The 19,197-nt window shown below is 41.3% G+C and overlaps 1 protein-coding gene across 1 annotated transcript in view; it reads right to left on the reverse strand.

The window, feature by feature from the left end:
• LOC117231579 overlaps positions 1–16,810 on the reverse strand; it is a 30,011-nt gene extending 13,201 nt beyond the window's left edge. The window contains exon 1 of the mRNA XM_033490143.1: positions 16,164–16,810. Within this exon, the coding sequence (XP_033346034.1) occupies positions 16,164–16,448 (285 nt within the window). The 5' untranslated portion in view covers positions 16,449–16,810. The remainder of the gene's footprint in view (positions 1–16,163) is intronic.
• Positions 16,811–19,197: the final 2,387 nt, after the last annotated feature.

Genomic DNA, 19,197 nt, shown 5'->3' on the forward strand with positions numbered 1-19,197 from the left:
TAATGAACTGTCGAACTGTTCGCAATGTTTTTCAATGCACGATGTTTTTTTATAAAAAGCTTTCGCAAAATTTATATAGCGATGAATAAAATATTCGTGAATTTTCATTCAATGTTAGTCTGGCAATTTTCAACGTCTAAAGTATAAAATCAATTCCAGGGAAATCAAAATAAGCTATGCAAGGGAGAAATAAGTTTTCATTCGGTGCGTTAATTAGTCAATTGATTGCCTGTAAATATATTAAAGTTACTTTTATTAGGCTACAAAAATTTAGTGCTATGAAAATAAAATGTAGAATCTAATTGGTTGATCCTATTGGAAAATAGGAGTGTACGCAATACCTTTTCCAGCTACTGTAAGTCCAGACGATTTCTATGAAAAATTACGAATTGGTCAGTTTGATTGATAATTCCGGAATTAAATAAATATTCTTTATTTTCCTATTAAAAATTTGCCGAAATTCCGCTTTTCAAGTCGTGTCTTATATTTAAGCCGATAATTATCAAATGATCACGGCCTCGACAGAATTCAGCAGCGGTTGTTTACACGGCTAATCATTTCCTACGGTGTGAATCAAACTTCCCGATGCAAGTTCTCGTCGATGCATTGTGCCGGCAGTCGCGTTCACCGCGCTCCAACTTTCCTCCAAACGACGAGAGTTAATTAATTATCGCGTTCATAATTTCGTGGGTGTCTGGTTCATCGTGATCAGTGATGTGTATCGCGGATCCGAGGCACGAAATTCGCGGCGAGCGATTGCGTACCATCGAAACAAGGCCAGTCTCCCGTGCGACTCGAATCGAAGCGCGACACCGTCCCGTGTGCGCGTAATTACAGTTCGTTCAACTAGTTTCCACGGCAATTCCGTCGATCAGTCGTGCGTCGCACGCGTTGAAATTCGAGAGACAACGAATGAGAGGACGCGAGTAAGAGACGTATGTGTGAAATTCGTTTCTAATTGGGCGTAATGGTTCGACGAGGCTTGCTTATGTATTTGAAACTTTCTTTTCTCGTTGCGGCATAAGCGAACAAAAATCGAAACAATCATTCTTCGAATTTGATCTTATTTTTCGATGATATCATCAGTCAGTTAGTCAAATGCAGCACCATGCGTCGCGTCGAATTTACGTATCTCGAATTGAAGCGGGTTTCGAATTAACCAGGAGGGTAGAACGTGTCGAAGCGGAAGTTTACTCATTCCAAAGGCCAAACTTCGTCTATTTTCTACAAGAGTTGACTGACAATCCGCAAACCTGTTTTGTTATTTTAACGAATGAATTTAGATAGTAAATCGTCATACGTATTACGAAAACAGAATCAGCCGTAAATGATTGTAAAATTTCTCTTAATACATTTCCTAAAAAAACTGTTTATTCAAAGTTTCGCTTTCAGGGGTCAAACTTTCAAAAAACAGACCGATCATGCACAGCTAACTACAACATTATATCCTATAGTCTATATTCCACAAATAATTAAAAGTTAATCTAGATTCCAAAAACTCAAGCACAGAGCTTTCAGAATGGATACGTTAACTAGAACACAAAGAGATTAATTTAGGACTACTGCACTGTAACTTAACATCGTAATCGTTTATGAAAGAAGAATGCATTTTTCAAGTCAAGTTAACAAAGTTAAGCCAGCCGTGTTAAGTCATAAGATATGCCTACAGTGAAACAATTAACTTTTCTCGCTGCTGCTATTTTTTCTCTTATTTTACAGTCGCTTTTCTCGCATCGTATGAGCCTTATTCTGTAAAATTTTAAATCAAGTAAAATTTTTATCAGAATTTTTCGATAAATATAACGAGCGGATATGCTAAAACTTATAACCGATAGTATACATACATAAAAATATAGGAAAAGAGAGAGAATGAACGCACGAAAGAATCTCACGTGCATCAAGACACAATAATTAGCGAAGCGTGGAATCGTTCAGAGGCTCGTCGATGCGATTTGTTCGAAAGCGAGTTTACGAGCTTTAAATTCATTCCAGCTGAGCAGTACACCCTTCGTTGCTGGGTTCATTGCCTTCGCGAAATATCACGTATCTAGTGTCAAACAGAAAGTTGCGCGTTGTCGTGGCGTCAGCTGCGTTGCTTTGGAGAAACGAGGGAACAGATTGCCGGTTTAATTAACACCCTTTGCCAAATTACGAAATCGCGAATTATGCAAGAAGCACCTGAAAAGGAAGGAGGTTAGCGGAAGAGACTTCTTTTCCTCTCAGGGAGTTTCTTATTACATCGTTCCGACCGCGTTCATCAAGAATTTAAAGTTTCATCCTGGGAACACCGGCTGTCGACATTTTACGATACGCGAGACCTATCTTGTACAGGGACACATGAAAAAATAAATAAACTGCTGATGAAACGTCAACGTAAGTAGAGACTGTTCCACGTTTCATTCATCAAACAGTGCGCAGGTGGTTCGTGCGAGAAAATCTAATTATATCGTACGGAAATTCAATATTGATATCTCGTTACATCGTTCACGAGCTAAATAAAGAATGGAGAAGATAGCAAATATTGATTTTAATGGTTCTGTTTTCCTTTTCGCGGAGATAATTCATACATGCTCCATATGAAATTCCTCAGAATTAAGAATCTAATACTTGGACGTTAAAAACATCCTCCTTTACCAATTTTCCTATTGGTCATTTTTCGACGTTAATATCAATACATACCTGTTGGATCTACGCAATAGATTCAACTAGCAAAGGATACTTTAATTTATTAAGATACGTATCAGAGGAAGTAGCTTTACCGTACTTATTCTAGCCAATAAAACAAAATGTCAATACTTCTTTAAAAATGAAATACAACGTAGCTCAAGTAAAATTAGGGAATCGCAGTGTAAGTCATTATTTTCTTCATTTCGAATTTGTTTGAGAAATACGTGCGTTTAAATTCTACGGTTTTCGCCCATTCTTGTGAAATCAGGCTATGCTCAGGAATTCTTATTTCGACAATTATTCACCAGATACAGTCACTTTTTTATTCTAACGCAGAAGATCGAACATATCGAAATAAAATTGTTTTAAATTGGAAGATTAATTTTATGCTATTGAAAATTACAAATAAATTCTTAGTAAAACAAAAAGTTGAAAATGGTATATAACATATTACTTTAAGTTTCAGCTATGGCACAAGTCCTCTTTTAAAATGAAATTTTTTAAATTACTAACTTAATTACCTATGAAAGGACTGGTGCGCCCGGTGGAAGTAAAGTTCGTGAACATTTCCAATAGAAATTAAAACATTTATACGAATCTACATATACGATAAAATATTCAATAGCTTGACACCGTATAAGAATTCCAAGTATCCCAATAGCCAGACTGTTCATAGTCACGCGTCCCGCTAGAAGTGTAAAATGTACATTGCAAATTCATAATCCAGAACGATTTGAAATAGGCAATCTCCCGGACAGTAGTCCGGTCCAAAAAGAATCTCGATACAAGCTCTTTAAAAACGGGTGGTCCACGTGGTAGGCTGCACGGCTGGTGCATCGTCCAAGCTTCTCTTTTCCATCGTTGCACACACTCTTTACCCTGCATCAGCCGTTCTCTGCCTCTATTTTGCAATACGTGCACGCTGCTACACGTCAGCACTTGCACCCTGCCGGATGCAAGAACCCTTTCCCCCGCACCCTTTTCTCTTTCTCCCTTTCTCACACCCTTCTCTCTCTCTCTCTCTCTCTTTCTCTCTTCACGTGCACACACCTCTTTCTCTCCTCCATACGGTCGACCTCGATGCAGCTGCAGTCACGGGCGCCGCTGCAGCTGCTGCCAGATCCTACGTAGATCGGTTCGATGCTGGCTGCTGCTGGCACCGATGCTGTTACTGGGCTCGTTTGGAACTCTCGTCAGGCGAAAACGAAATTGTCCGCCACGCTCGTCTCGTCGTTTTATCGGCCATGGACGGCTGAGCAACGACGAGCTGCCAGCCACGCTCGGCGAAAGCGTATTTTTACAAGAATATCGATAGATCGACAGGGAATCGGATGTTTCGCCTAACGTGACATTCCGACGATCTTCTTCGAGGTGCCGGGATTAACGAATCGTAGTCAATTAGGATTTTCCAAGATTTGCAGCCAGTGAATCGCTACTGATGGTTACCTTACCAGCAACTTCCACTGACTTCAGCTTCTACCGGTTTAACAGGGTTTTAATGGAAAGCTTAAAGCGTAAAAGACGTAAGATAATCCATCTTTCCTCGGTAATCAGTATTCCAAGAGTTTTGCAAGATTCGTAACGTTTAAAATTGACATACCTGTGATTCTTCGGGTTTCAATCGTATTATCAGTAAGCTGTGTCTTTATTCTGACGTTTCGTAACATTTCAGTTCACTTCTTCACCGCAGATACCTAACCTTGTCCCTTTAAGATACAGTTTCAGGTCTGCAAATGAACCAGAATGGGATTGAAACCCTAAGAATCACAAATATGTTATCTATTCCTTATGAAGGTTGAAAATCTAAAACGTTAAAAAGTTTCTCTTCGAATTATTGTTATTCTATTTAGGGTAGATTTTGAGAATTTGGCAGAGTAAAGTAAAGGGTTGACTGTTCACTCGCATCGTCTTCTTGGTATGGTTGATCTCTTGGCAAGGATGATTGATGATTGTAAAAGATAGGCGCAGTGCGCTCGCGTGAATCGACCGATGGAAAATTCGTTGTGTTATAAATTTCCTAAGTTGGGATGTAATTTTAATGCGATGTAAACATAACGGACTGCGATTAACGAGCCGCCAAGCTGCGCCAGAAGCGTCTGGCGGGGAAATTAATTTTGCGTGTAATTTTATTATTCAAGGAAGCTACGCGAATCTATGGACTGTAACACTTTCATTACCTGTCTTCCAATAAAATGTCAAACCTGTGGAATTCATGACTCAACTTCCTGATTGATATACAGCACGCTACAAATATTTTCTATTTGTTATTTGGACCAAATATTACGAGTAATACAATGAAAGTTTACCGGATGTTTTGGAAGAATTGCCAAATGATTCTGATAAGTTATTGAGGAGATTTTAAACAAACGTGTTTTTTATTATAAATAATGCTTGTAAAATTCATGATCAATGTATTCATTGAAACGTATATTATTTAGCAAGTATTTTCTATTTGTCATTTCGATTAAATTTTACAAGTAATATGACAAAATAATGTAGGATCTTTTAAAAAAATTACGAAACAATTTTGATAGATTATCGAAAAGATATGATCAATGTTATACGAATATCCTTCCTATTTTAAATACTTAAGTTCCAAAGATTTGTGCAATACATAATCTAGCAAACCGAATGATATATAATTTTTTAGTCTTTACTCGAACTAAATGATACAAGTAGCACAGTGTATTCTGGAAAAATTGGAAAATAATTCTAATAGGTTACCGACGAGATAATAAGCGTTACATGAGCGTAGCCCTTAATCGAATACTTAGATAATCACGGTAGTTCAAACTTTTACTACTCTTAAGATATCCAGCTATTTCAAGTTTATACGGCAATGTTCGATCCAAGCAACGAGATCTCCAACTATCTTAATTACTACTATTAAACCTTAAAACGCCAGTATATCATTCAATCTTCCGATAATGACGATTTTTACTAATGCATTAGTTTTATGAATTCTTCTTTTATTAATCTACCCACTAATGAAACAGAAGACCATCCTCCAATTCTCGAAAACAATTCCAACACTCGTAACCAAGATAGCCCATTAGAGATCGTGTTCCAACAACATAATAAACACACGTTACAAGCAACATTAACGCTTAACGAATACCCACACCGTCTAATTACCAGTTGCGTAACCTTAGCATTAATCGGCTGCATTACGCCGTTATGACACGGCCGGCGGAGAATGCGGACGTGTAAAAAGAGATTTTAATACCCGAATTCCGGTATCTAATAGAGTTCAAGGCCATTTAGTTACAACAATCCTCGTTCCACCTTCTGGAGGATCTTGGTCAATGGTGTTGCTTGGTTTTCGGGAATGCCTGCAGGGAGCGGTCCACGAGGATAATGGAGTTCTCAAGTTGCCCTAAACGGAGGACAAAACCGTTTCCACGGACTGAACTTCGGTAATGGTGTCGTTCCAAACCTATGATATCGATAAGAACGGTTTATAACGAGTATCGACGAGGCGGAGCTAATTAGCCGGTGCGTTTTACCGAGGTTAATAGGCCCACCCCCCTACCCCAGATCGACGAGAAATTACGCTTGTTTGAGTGGCTGCCACTACATGTGACTCACAGAGCTAGCGCTCCAATTCCGCGGGAAAAATACAAGAAGGGAACAAAGGACGTAAATATCGAAAATGAAACTTCATGGCCAACACTGACTCGGCGTTATTAAACGAGAATTAATTTCATCTACGAAGAAAATTATTAAATAAAGTCGTTTAACTTGGTTTAATGGAGCAGTTAGAGTGTTGACTAATGATGTAAGATTACTTCTATTGTTGCTTTTAAAAAGGGATTGAAGTTTTTGAATACTATAGACTTGGTTTTCACGGTACAGCGTGGTGCTTTTCAGAAAAATTGCAGGTTATATTTTAAATAGTCTTTTAGTTTAATTAGAGAGCGTTTCCTTGAAAGGCAATCGCGTTTTTATGAAACGTAGTATGAAATCATGTCATACGTAACTGAAATATAAAAGAGAAAGCGGTAGAATAGTGGTTAAAATATTTTACTACCTCCTACCACAGGAACTTTCATTTTCATCGAGCTTGTGAATAAATAAACAAACGTTCTACAAACCGCGATTCGTGACTTTCTTTCGATCTCTTTATCATGAAAAGTGCTAAATCCAGAATGACCTATAACCTGTCGACATCTAAACCGACTGTCAAAAAGACCGTGAAGATTAGTTTGTTTTTAATTAAAATTCATAATATTTGCGACCACACGATGAGATCCACCCTTCTACGTGGGTAACGCTAAGAGTACTCATCAACGTTCTGCGCGACGAATCACAGGGACTTTAATTAAGAATACATCACGAATATACGTTTAATAATTCACTGCGAGTAGGGTAATTCTATTTGCTGCATTTGTCTACCGTGTGTCGGCAATGAATTCCCGAGAATTTCGCGAAACAACTGAGAACAAAAGGAGCAAGCACAACAGCTACCATCAGCCGGCGCGTGCGGCGAAAACGCGCTGATAGCCCGCGCGGAACTCACCGCCCTTAGTTTGCTAGCGTGTATTTGCAGAAACCGTAATGACGCTAGGAATATTTCATAACTATCACAGGTGAATTGCGATAATGAGACCGTACAATCTCGCTATTTTACTATTTATTCGTTGCACCTCCTTCCTTTTTCATCCCTTGCGTAATATTATGACGTAACGCAAGCGTTAGGGGAGGGTATGAAAGAGGAGAAATCGCGTAATCAATTTTCATCTCGGCGAAGTTCTTCGATAGTTGCTCCTTTTTCCTCTTGTTTCTCCGCGTTAAGAAGAGCAGCGAGGTAATTTCAAGATGAAAGCTCGGAAATTCTTCTAAGCTAAGAAGATGCTAGGGCGGAAACAATGAATTTTAGATATCGAAGATCCCGAGTGAAACTTTGCCGCGCTTCGATTCGGAAAAGAATACCAAGTGAAAAGAAGTAGAACATAATCGTAGAGCTGTAGCGTTCGAATTTTCCGACACAATTCTTGCGGCCTGGCTTTCGTAGAAACTTTACCGCAGAGTAGCGAGATTATTTCTACAGCCACCTTGTGTTACGTAATCAGACCACTTCCTACAAATTTCTCTCGGAGCAATGAAGCTACCGAAGATAAAAGACGGTGCGCTTCTAACCGGATGGCAGCCGTTGCAAAACGATATTCAATTCCGGGGATCGTCTCGCCTACGCCTACGCTCAGGTTTAAGGTCGAAGGACCCGCGATTGTCTCGAGCGAATATCGAGCAGTTGCCCTATTAGGCTGTCTCCTGGCTGTAACAGCTGCTGTATTCTGGATCAGCGAATAAAAAGGCATCGGTACGATGTAACATCCGAAGCAGACGAGAAAGAAGAGAAAGAAAGGCTGATAAACCAGAACCAGCATCGAGGAAAAGAATAAGGAGAATAGGAATACGAAATGGACGATGGAGGAGAGAAAGGAACAAGCGAAAGACAGGGAGAATCGTCTACATGCCTCGACGCTGAGAAAACATCGATGCTGCATTTACGTTGGGAATATTCCTGGGTAACCGTGCATCTCTAGGAAGCGTATGCAGTCAGACGAAGAGTGGAGGCAAAGAAGGATGGAAGCTGAAGGTGGGACAGAGACTCAGAGAAGGGAGGAACGGGAGGAGGATACGATACCGGTCTACGGCAGCTTGCTGGCAGCTATATCAGGTTACGCTCTAGCGCCCATCCACCGCCCATCCACCACCCATTCGACCCATCCGACGAACCTAACCCCTCCTGCCAGCTTCCACTCGCTCTTTCACCACCTTCTCGCTCCCTCCCTTTCTTTCTTTCTCTTCCCTCTTATGCCTGTCTCTTTTACCTTCTCTCTCGTTTTCTATTTACACTGCTTCCTTCCGCCTCTCCTCCTCCGCTCCTCATTGCTTTTGCCACCTTTTATGTCACGAAGGCTCGACATTATCGTGGAACACTGCATGCTGCTAACGCCGTTCAGTGTAGGATCGTTCAGCGTTATGGCTGATATGAAAGATGCCGCGTGGATTTTGATTTCGATTCGATGCGTGATGGATGGGTCTAGGGCAGGTCGATTTGTTGAAATGGAGATTGTATTTTTTGCGGTGATGCCATATTTATAACGATAGGAGCGTGGGTTTCGATTGTCTGACTATCGCGTTCCTTTTCTACTCGAGATCTTTGCAACAATATTTCTCTTTGAATTCTTATCCATCTTTAAAGATATCTTGGCTCTGAGATCTTACCCAGTTTTAGTTCTCTGCCTTTTGCATCGATCTACTGAAATTTTGAATTGCGTCAGTCGGGGCGAACATCCTTTATTAGCCTGGGGAAGAATGACTCGAAAGGTCAAAGACAGATTAATCGTTGGTGATAAAATCATCGACCGACCCTGTAAGTCCCATGCAAACTTCCATCGAATCTCTTCGACCTCGAAAAAACATTTCGTTATTCCTTAGATGAGAATCCAACGATATCCATCTTGGTTCAACTTCGAAATGGCTCTTCCTTTGATTCGTTCGAGCAACGACTTATTACCGAGGGCCGACTTTGATAAAGCGACCAAAAACTTCCCTCTCTCCCGTTTGATAATCCCGAACCGCGATTAAAGTCACATGGCGTAGAATGTCAGCAACTCTGCGGACAAATTGATATTCAGAAGCTCGACTTTTCGATCACCGACAGAAGGATTCCACGGAATGATCAGCAGCTGTCACAGATCCGTGCTTTCCCTTCAACCACCTTCCAACCGTGTATTTTTGTTCTTTTCTCTCTCTCTCTCTCTCTCTCTCTCTCCATTTCTTCGTACCTCTTCTCTTTCACGGATTCGTTTCCGGCGCGGTAATCACGGAAACGGGATTTGAAATTCGAGTTCCCACTAATGGCCGGTGACACCCGTCCACGGGTCGCGACGGTAATCGGATCGACGTGGCTCGTTCGAAAGCGTTTCTCCATTTGCATTCGTTTTTCTAGCGCGGAGCAGCGTCGCAGCGCGCCATCGTCATGTCGGCCTTCTCGATACCGTGACAGGAAACGAAACAAGGTCGTGTGGATCCTTTGCACGGCTTCAATGTGATTTACTTTGCTGCTCGAGCGTTCCAATTTTCGTTCGTTATGTCTCTATCTGTGTTTTCCCTCGACGTTCTTCCTGGGCCGACTAACCTTTACGAAATTTTGTTTAATCCGTTTGAGTGATTGCTTGTTACCCTGATTGCACCGTAAAACATCCAACATCGCGTTGTTTAGCGAAGAAAATTGCTCCTAATGACACTTGTCGTTCTATTGTTACGAGACAACGGAACAACTAACTGCCGCGCTTGCGTCCCTCGTTTCCCAGGCTCATTTTAATCGACCACGTCTAATGCAGTTTAATTTGATATTAATTTGATTTGGTGGCAGTTTCTTAGAAACATACGTACATATGTAAATAACGGATGGAAACATAGAAACACCGTAGATGAAGCGTACTAATACTTTGTGACGTATACGTATTAGTTTACAGTCAAACAAACGTGGGTTAACTCTGACTGGTTGCATAAAATATATTTACACTATTACTAATTTGTGTCATGCTCAAATCCAAATTCGTACTTCGGTTGAATGTTAATTTGTAACTAGTTCAACTATTGATTCCTATCACACTGTTGCCAAGAATGTGTCCCAGTTGCAACTTCGTTTGTATCTACGATCTGCGCGTATTCTCTTGACAGCCGAATTTTATCCTCGACATGTGCAAATCTCGTATCTTCTTCGATTCTGGACTCATATCACGAGATTTCCTATCAACCAAATTTAAAATCTCTTTTTTTTCATAAATTTATAGCTACATATTTTAAAAACTATATCTCGAAAGAATATTTCCTGCATGTTGGGGAATAAAACTGAAATCCGTGTTCATTAATCACAGATCGAAATCCTCTAGTTTACTCATATTTCCATTCCTGATAAATCCTCGTGCAAGTTTGACAATTTGTCATCCTTTGTCACAAGTATTTGCCAGTGGAAATCCCACCAAGACGAATATTTCATCGAAATCGAGTAGAATCGCCTTTTTTCGTATTCCTGTTGATTAATCATAAGCGGGGAAATCGAATGGCGTAACTGGAGGGTAAATCAATGCATTAATTAATTACAAGACGTAGAGACAAATCTGATGCGACGAGCAGTCGAGGATCATATTCCTGACACTACTGACGGACATCCCACACAGCTTTCCCGAGGTTACCTCGAAATTGTGCTGGTCTCTGTGAATCTGTCCGCGGATCGGGTGATTTCTAGTTGATTCGCGTGCAACGCCCGACAGCGTGGATGCCACCTGTCTTCTCTAACGAGTCGTACCAGCGTACGTCCATACGCGACAACATACAACGATGGTCCGTGTAATTGATCATTATGGCCTTAACCATGGGGGCTGACTTTTCGTTGGTCGATGAGCATTCATCGAGTGACGTCTAGTGGAGGGTACTTGTTATTTCCTCTGACTAATTTTATTTTGATGTATAGTGGGTTTTAAATAATACAATTTCACCTGATTAAATTATGTATCATATGACTTTGAATATATTACTTTCACGAATATATATCACTTTGAAAAATGAAGATAGTAAGAGAAAGATACGATGAGTCAAATTGTATGGATGGTAAAATATCGTTATAGTTTTAGCGATTAAGAGTGTAATTTAATATGATATAATTAAGAAGAGTCTCAACCTATGCGATCCAAAGACATAAGCCTTTTAGCAATAGACGACAAATTCATGAAGTTTTATAACCAATATTTTAAAAATCAATATTTATGTATGAATAAAATTAAATAACAAATATATATAAAGAATGGAGCTTCTAATTAGAGTATTAATTTTAAAATTGAATGACAAATTGGAGATAATAGTGTGAGAGTTTATTAATGTTTTTTATAGGATAGTTAAACTGGAAGTACTCGATTGAGAGTTGTTGAGAGTTGTTAAGAACGCTTCCATCGGTGATAGAGTGGACAGACAAGGAAATAAAGGAAAGGATCTCACCCGAACGGGCAATCACGTTCCCCCAAACAAATAAAGACAGTGATGGATATATCCACTCGATCTATCGTATGAAAAACTTACTTTCTCGGATATATCCACTCTCGCCGCTTAAAGAGTTAATTCAAGTATTCTTCAGAGAGAATTTCCTCCGTGACCAAGTGCCGTTTGACGTTGAAACACAAACACAAATTGCAGAGAGGAAGCGAATCGACCGATTCAATCGCTGAGCGACGATCCGGAGATTCGTATTTTTCTTTCATTTGAACTTCGAACCTTTCGATTTCAGGTTCAGGATTTCTAAAAGGAAATCTATAGACCTTTTGGACAAATTTCAAAGTGATAAAAGAACTCACGTATGAAAAATAGAGAAAAAAGCGACCAGAACGACGATTAAAACCATTGTCGCGCATTCGTAACATACTATAAAAAATCGATTGCGTGCTATATTCAGTTCCAATGGCGAAAGATTTACCAATCACATCGCGGACACCACTTATTCGAGCCAGCCTTTTCACAAAATTAAACTTTTCGAACTAATGCTTACAGTGTTCTCTCGTTTGACGGCGATACTCAGCCACGGTATTCGCGTTGCAAATTTTTCGCTCGACCAGGTCCAATTAAAAAAATATATACACCTATCCGCTCTTCCCTCGGGACACTGGGACGAACGCGATTTTGTTTCGTGGCTTCAATTTCTAGAAATTATTGCAATCGAGTCAGCGTGACTAGAATTTCGAAAAACACCCTATATACAACGAGCCGTGCGTTCACGCAAGCTTGTGCTACATGCCCGTGAATGTATACCCGTGTCTACGCGTACGTGTGTGCAGAGTGTGGAACGGTAGCCAGGCGCGTTCTCCACGCATGATGAGGAACGAACGGAATCATAAATGTCCGCTCTCTGCTTCGTGTGACACGGTTGCGGGAACGCAAGCGAGTCATGACATTGCGAGGAGGTATCTATAGGGCCAGGCGAGCCAGGGAATGAAAAGGGAGGTTGGTTTCAGCCGCCAGAGAAATTTATGCCGTCCCCGTGATGGGATTTGACGGCGTAGACGTGGATTTTCAACGTGGAATCGCCAGTGGAAACGCGGCCAGTCCAGTTTTACCCTGTCTATTGTTTCATTGCCCTCGTATTTCTCGATTACTTCCTTCTTCCTTTTCCTCTGGCTTCTAGATCGTGGCAATTTTTGTACCTTTCGACATCGTACATTCTTCCATATCTCCGTAATGCTGTTCCTTTTCTTACATTTTTAGCTCCTTGGGTTTTATATCTTTATTATATATCTGATAGATGATGATGAAGCGGAGGTCGGTTAATTTATGGAATTTTGATAACGATTGTGGGATTCCCACTTCTCGTCTATCTTCTTTCTAATTTCTTCCGTATATCAGTTTTGATAGATGATACTAAGGTGAGAATCGGTTAAATCGTGGTATACAGGAATAACGAAATTTGCGCTGGTTCCTCCGAATAGATACTTGCTCAGATATGGGCAACTACGATAACAGAGATCGTCCTACTTTACATTTCACGCACCATCTCGGCCGGTGTTCCATATCTCGGCTCGCCTAACCGAATATGCATGTACGCCCATCAACCGTGTAGCGAGATAGCGTTAACAAGCTTTATATAAGCAATGGCCCGGAGACCGATCTGCTTGCGGACATCAAAGGGTCTCGGTCATGCTTCCTGGTCTCGTCTATGGGTAGACTAGTACGTCAAGGACCCTGAATCGAGCTCAAGAAACCAGATTCGCACGTGCAACACGAGCAGCACGAGGTAACTTAGTGACGTAAGCGGAGGTTAAAGGAAGGAAGGTTGAATAGAGGGATCGAGGAAGACGGACAAGCGTAGAGAGAAGGAGAAAAAGGGAATACCTTGAAAGGGTTCGGTTCGCTAACGCGTCAGGGAAAGCTTCGGTTGGAGAAGCCCGGAGGCGATGTTTCTGACCGGCAATCAGCCGGTTAGCCCCGATGATCACGAGACCGGCTTCGTGCCGCGTCAGTGAAAATCGCTACCAATCCTGCCGACCATTCAAAGAGAGAGAACTTTCCAAGTTGTGGTTATTGCGACCGATCGATCCGCGCGTAACGTTGTGTACAGGCTTTCCCATGGAGAAAGCCGCGGTAAGGTTCGCCTTCGCCTCGGAGCACACACTCGACCGCCGTACCACACCCGCTGAAACCATCCCACTCTTACCATCGCCCTCCGAAATTCACCCGCTTCGACGTATCTATCTCTCTTTGCCCTGAAGGGACAATGGAACCCGGTCGGTGCCCAAGGGAATATCAGAGGATAGGAGAGTGGTGCTCCGCTCCTCTAGCCAGTCGCCGATGTAGCCAACCCGGCCATTGGCCAGCGGTGAGAGAGCACTTCCTGTTAGCCTCGACCCTCGTCCGCAACCAGCCGCAGGCCGCAAGCCTCGGCTCCTGCGAGCCGTAACCTCTAACCTCACGCTGTTCGGTCTGACCTCCTGCCGACAGCGTAATTGTTTAGAAACCCCTTGATCTGTAATTTCAGCGCCCGGTCTCCTCTCTACACGAAACATCGTTAACACGGCTCTCTCTCGCTCCGTTTCACTCTGACTCTTTGTCTCGCTCCCACTTCCTCTCACTCTCTCTTCATCATGCTAGTTTCTTGTACACGAGCCAGACACTCCGTTCGATGGCTTTCTCTCTCCACGCCGTTCCGACGCTTTACTTTCTCGCCCTTTTCCTTTCTCTCTTGGCACAGACACTCTAGTCGATATCTCGCGCATGCACGTCCTATCTCCTGTGGTCGGACAACCACTATCCAGAAAGTTTTAGGCTCCAAGAGGAGAAAACCCAATGAGTTGTCGCGCGAAAGGTCACGTTTAATCTCATGCCCCTTCTGTTTCCACAACGGAGTGGTGTTAGTGTCACGTTGAACCGCGACAGTAGAATAAAGCGACCATAGTCAGACGTAAAGCGTTATTTCCCTAGATCGATGGAAATCTCCCCACAGAGTTTGATCCGGATCTTTAGTTTCCTATCGGGATGGTTCAGTTGAGAATATAGTTTTATCATCGTGGTTCCGTCGGATGCGGTAAAGTATAGGTGTTGTCTGCAGCGCGGATTGAAAACAGATATTAGAGTAGATTTAGAAGAGTGGCTATTTGTCGCGACTGCCGTTTTCAAGTTTCCCAAATGCAAAATGTTTTTCACCCGAGAGACAGGATTCGAGGGAAGATTTATTCCATAAATTTGAAATAAAGCACGGACTTTACTGGTTAGAAAGAATAGTGAATTTTAAATGCGTTCTCTTTTTTTCTTTTCTTCGCGTGACAAAGAATTCTCACAGACGAATGCAAGGATTTATGAATGCAGATCATCGACGGCCATTTTAGATCTCTTTGTACTCAAGTCTATACATATTTTTGCCGTGACCGTGCTTTCAAATCTCTCCGTACTTATACGCGCAACATTTTCTCGTTTACGAGCACTCGTGTAACCGTACGAGCCTAATTCGCCTCATCAGTATGTATAACATTGCCTCGTAACAAAGGGATTTAAAACGGTCTTCAATTATCCTCTTCTCGTGCGTCCAGTGATTCGTTTGAAGGTCCATTATAGAAAAAGAAAAGGTCGAAAAAGATATACCATTTCATTTAAAAGAAAGGAGAAGTCGGTCTATCTCGTTAGTTCTTTTTGCTCGTGAAAGTTTTCCCATTGCTCTTTTTTAACATTTTTGAAGAAACATTAAAATAATACTAATTCAGGTGAAACGAGCGTTGAAACACAGAGACTCTCTGTGAATAAATTCAGAACGATAGAAATATATCAGAGATAATTCGTATTTTAGCAAAAATTATCGGTCGACAATTTTTATATATGTTACTCTTATCGAGCGCTACGAAGGGATATAATTCACGCAATATCAAAAGAGCGTTTGCAAATATTCATCGGAATCATACATAAGATATGAAAGTATGGCTCGTAAATATTTGAATGGAATTAATTACGCAAGCACGCTATCCAGCGGGAATTATTGAAACAGTAAAACAGTTTTAACTCGCAAACAAGGTCAGATAATATAAACATTCGAACTGAATCTCTTTTTTTATTATTTCTCTGCGTTAAATTTATGCTGTCGAACGTTTAAATTAGTTCTACGTTAGTCATAATAATATTTTTCGATACTGAATTTATTCTATCCACTGATATTTAAGTTAATTTCATAATTCCTTATAAAAAGTTTATATATAGTCTAACAATCTTCTCTATAAACTTTTCAATTAAATAATAATATCTTCCACATAGAAAATTTTTTGAAAAACACATTAGTTTTGAAACTTCGCTAAGATAAAAAATACGAAAAATTCTAATTCACCAAAAATATCGAAAGCTTCCTCTGATCTATATATACATATAAAGATCTACATATCGTTTTCCGAAATTCAGCCAAAACGATAAATTTTAAACAGACGTTTTCGACGAAGAAACTCATTGAAAATGTTACTTACGATCTCCTCCAGCTTCGAACAGCCTTTCCTCGCCGTACAGGCTAACGCAACGATCACGCCACCGCCGAACATCACCAGGAGGAACACCGCCAACTTCCATCCGTGATCTCTCTGCGGGATGAGTTTCTTGGCGCTGGGCAGCTTGGCAACTTCCGTCGTCGAGACGCCAAGACGGGATGCCTTCACCAAGATCGTCCTGAGCCGCCTGCTCGCTTTCTCGCACGCCATTTTCGTCGGATTGCTCCTCGAGGTCGACCTCGACGATTTCACGTGCACTTGATCCATTTTTCGTGATTCGTACTCAGATATCGTGCAGTGAAGTGTGCAGGAAACACTTGCACGTGGGCATAACAACGATAAAAGCAGTGATACTCTTAGAATTTTTATGAAATTGGTTTATCTCGTTGATAGTTTTACGAAGAATATTGGAGATTAAGCATTGTCTTCGTATAAAAAGTTTTGATGGTTCTTAAAAGGCCTGTTTACATCAAGACTTGAAAGCTGGAATGGGCAATAGTTTTTGCAACGAGAGAATTTATTCCATTACGAGTATACTTTTTAAATGTGAAGCGTCTGGAAAATTCAAAATCTTTGGTAGTTCGCTGACTACCTTATTCGAACGAACGATGGTAACACTCGTATAAAATAGTTCTTGCTTCGCTTTACGAAGGATCTATCAGAAATCGTCTGGCCTAAAAACACGAGAGAACTGTTTACAAAACGTTTATCCGGTTGCGATAGTGACCGAGAGAATTCGTCGAGATGGACGATGATTCTTTGAAGAAGCAGTCCTCGTCTATAGCGTGGAATACTATAAAGCAACCGTCGAAAGTGTCCGGGACGAATGCCCAGTGTACCAATTCCGAGCGTTAGGACGTCGTCCACGGCTTTACCGCTCACGTAGATGGACTGTTCTGCAGGTTTTATGACATTATACCGGCCAATACTGCGAGTATATCGCGTGGCCTCGCTCTATCCTCTTCCCTTTCACCCTTGGTCCCCCGTTGTCCCCCATAAGCCGTGCCGGTGCTCGTTATATTTTTATGTACACGACGTGGGAGGATGTGAAACGACGGGACGTTCGTCGCCAGGAATGGAAATCGACCAAGATAAAGGGAATCGAGATATCCAAATGAAACCGACGAGCCAACGAGAACTGGGTTACTCTCGTTCTTATGCCACTTTCCTATACTCTTCGTGGTTTCTTTGAGTTCGCTTCACCGCGTTCTTCGATTCCAACGGTTATTTTCATGAGAAACGATTGGCTAGATCACGAGGAGGCTCGATACGATCTCGTTCGATCGGTTATCTTTACCATGTTCACGACATCCAGTTTCAACAGCTCGCTACTCTTTTGATTCTCACGTCGTTTTGAGGTTTGCATGAATCGAACCGAGATTAAGACAACCGAAAACACGCTCGTTCCACCCGAAATGTGATAATTGAAGATCCTTCGACGGTAGACAATGTTTTCCTCTCGGTTCGTGAAATCTCGTGGAACTCCTCTTTCTTCATATTTATTCGAAGGTTCTTCGATAGAACCGCGCGCTTCTTCCCATGGCCTTGTCGTTTAAGGAATGCTCTGCTGTTTTATTATCCCTCCAGCGTTCTAGAGGATTGCATTCTCTTATGGTTTCTGGAAGAATCCTAGGTGGATACGCTTCGTTTTACGCTCCGCTCGGCAACGCTTGCCTCACGGGATGGAACTCTAATGGGCCGGCGATTTCTCGCATCCCTGGAGCACGTGTCGTTTCAGCACAGTCTCACCTGGAAACAAAAATATCCGTCAGGCTGGCGTGGTCGTCGAGTGCACCGCGGAACCGTGCTTAATTGTCCGATCCTTGAAATTCCACTTGGGAAATTACTACCTTTTTCCTTGTGAATTCCTTTTCCTTGTTTTTTAAAAATATAAGTTCTTAGAAAAAATAAATATTGTATAATCTAATAATTAATTTTGCTATTCTCTTTACTTCCTCTTCGTGTTTGTACTTCTTTAGATATCTTTTTTTTTGCAATATTTTATTCATAAAGAACGTAGAGCATATAAAAGAGAGTAAAATTATATTTAAAACTCATCTATATTTTAACACTACCTATTAAAATATACATTCATTTCGGGTCTTATATACCATAAGAAAAGAACAGGGCTGAGCGACATACAATTTAAAAAACTGCTTCAAGCGCTTTAAATAAAAATGGAGATTTTTGAGTTTATGTTATTATCTTGAAAGTTGTTGCGGTTTTTGTGACACTTAATTTTCTCTCGGCCCGCCGCGAATATGACACAAGAATAATTTTAAAGCAAGTCAACGCGAGCCCCAATCTCTTTAGAAAACACGAGTCTCGTTATTCATTCCTCGAAACGCAGCAAGGAAAAAGGTAATAAGAAAATTTCCATGGAGGGTGGCATTCGCAGTGTCTCTTACAACGATGCAATTAACAGAGGATTTAAGATTAACCGGCAAAGAATTATACGAACAAGAAAATGGCATTCAAGTTGCGCGCGTATACGTAGACCGACAGAAACAGGATTAAGTGGGCGGAATTCGAGATCCGGAATCCAAGGTAATTCTCGCTTAATCCTCGGACACGGTCCTGCGACGAACTGTTCGCTCCGTTCGACTGCAACGAGAGTATTTTCGTTCGTGATATCGCCCGTCCAAAGATAATCCCATCGCCGATATTGCCTCCATCTTTAATGCACTCAAAATCCATCCGGTCCGAAGGTACGTCCAGTTTTCGACAGAAATAAGATCACCAGCGTCTATATAACCGAGAACTTACCCCTTGCCTCTGCAAATATTTCCCCAAAGACCGATCGCACCACGGCTCTATCGATCCCCGATTTCGTCTCTCGTCTGGTGCCTATGTGCATCGTGTAGTAGAAATCGCATGATTAATCAGAAAATGCGATTGCAATAGATATTTTAAATAATTCACTTTGTATAATTAGACAGAAAGACGAGACGTTTACAGTGATCGTTTATAACGTGACGAATCTACCGAAGAATCTACGACGAGCTAAGACTGTTTC

This window comes from Bombus vosnesenskii, unplaced genomic scaffold (assembly GCF_011952255.1).
Source record: "Bombus vosnesenskii isolate JDL3184/JDL3185 unplaced genomic scaffold, Bvos_JDL3184-5_v1.1 scf7180000013273, whole genome shotgun sequence".
NCBI lineage: Eukaryota > Metazoa > Arthropoda > Insecta > Hymenoptera > Apidae > Bombus > Bombus vosnesenskii.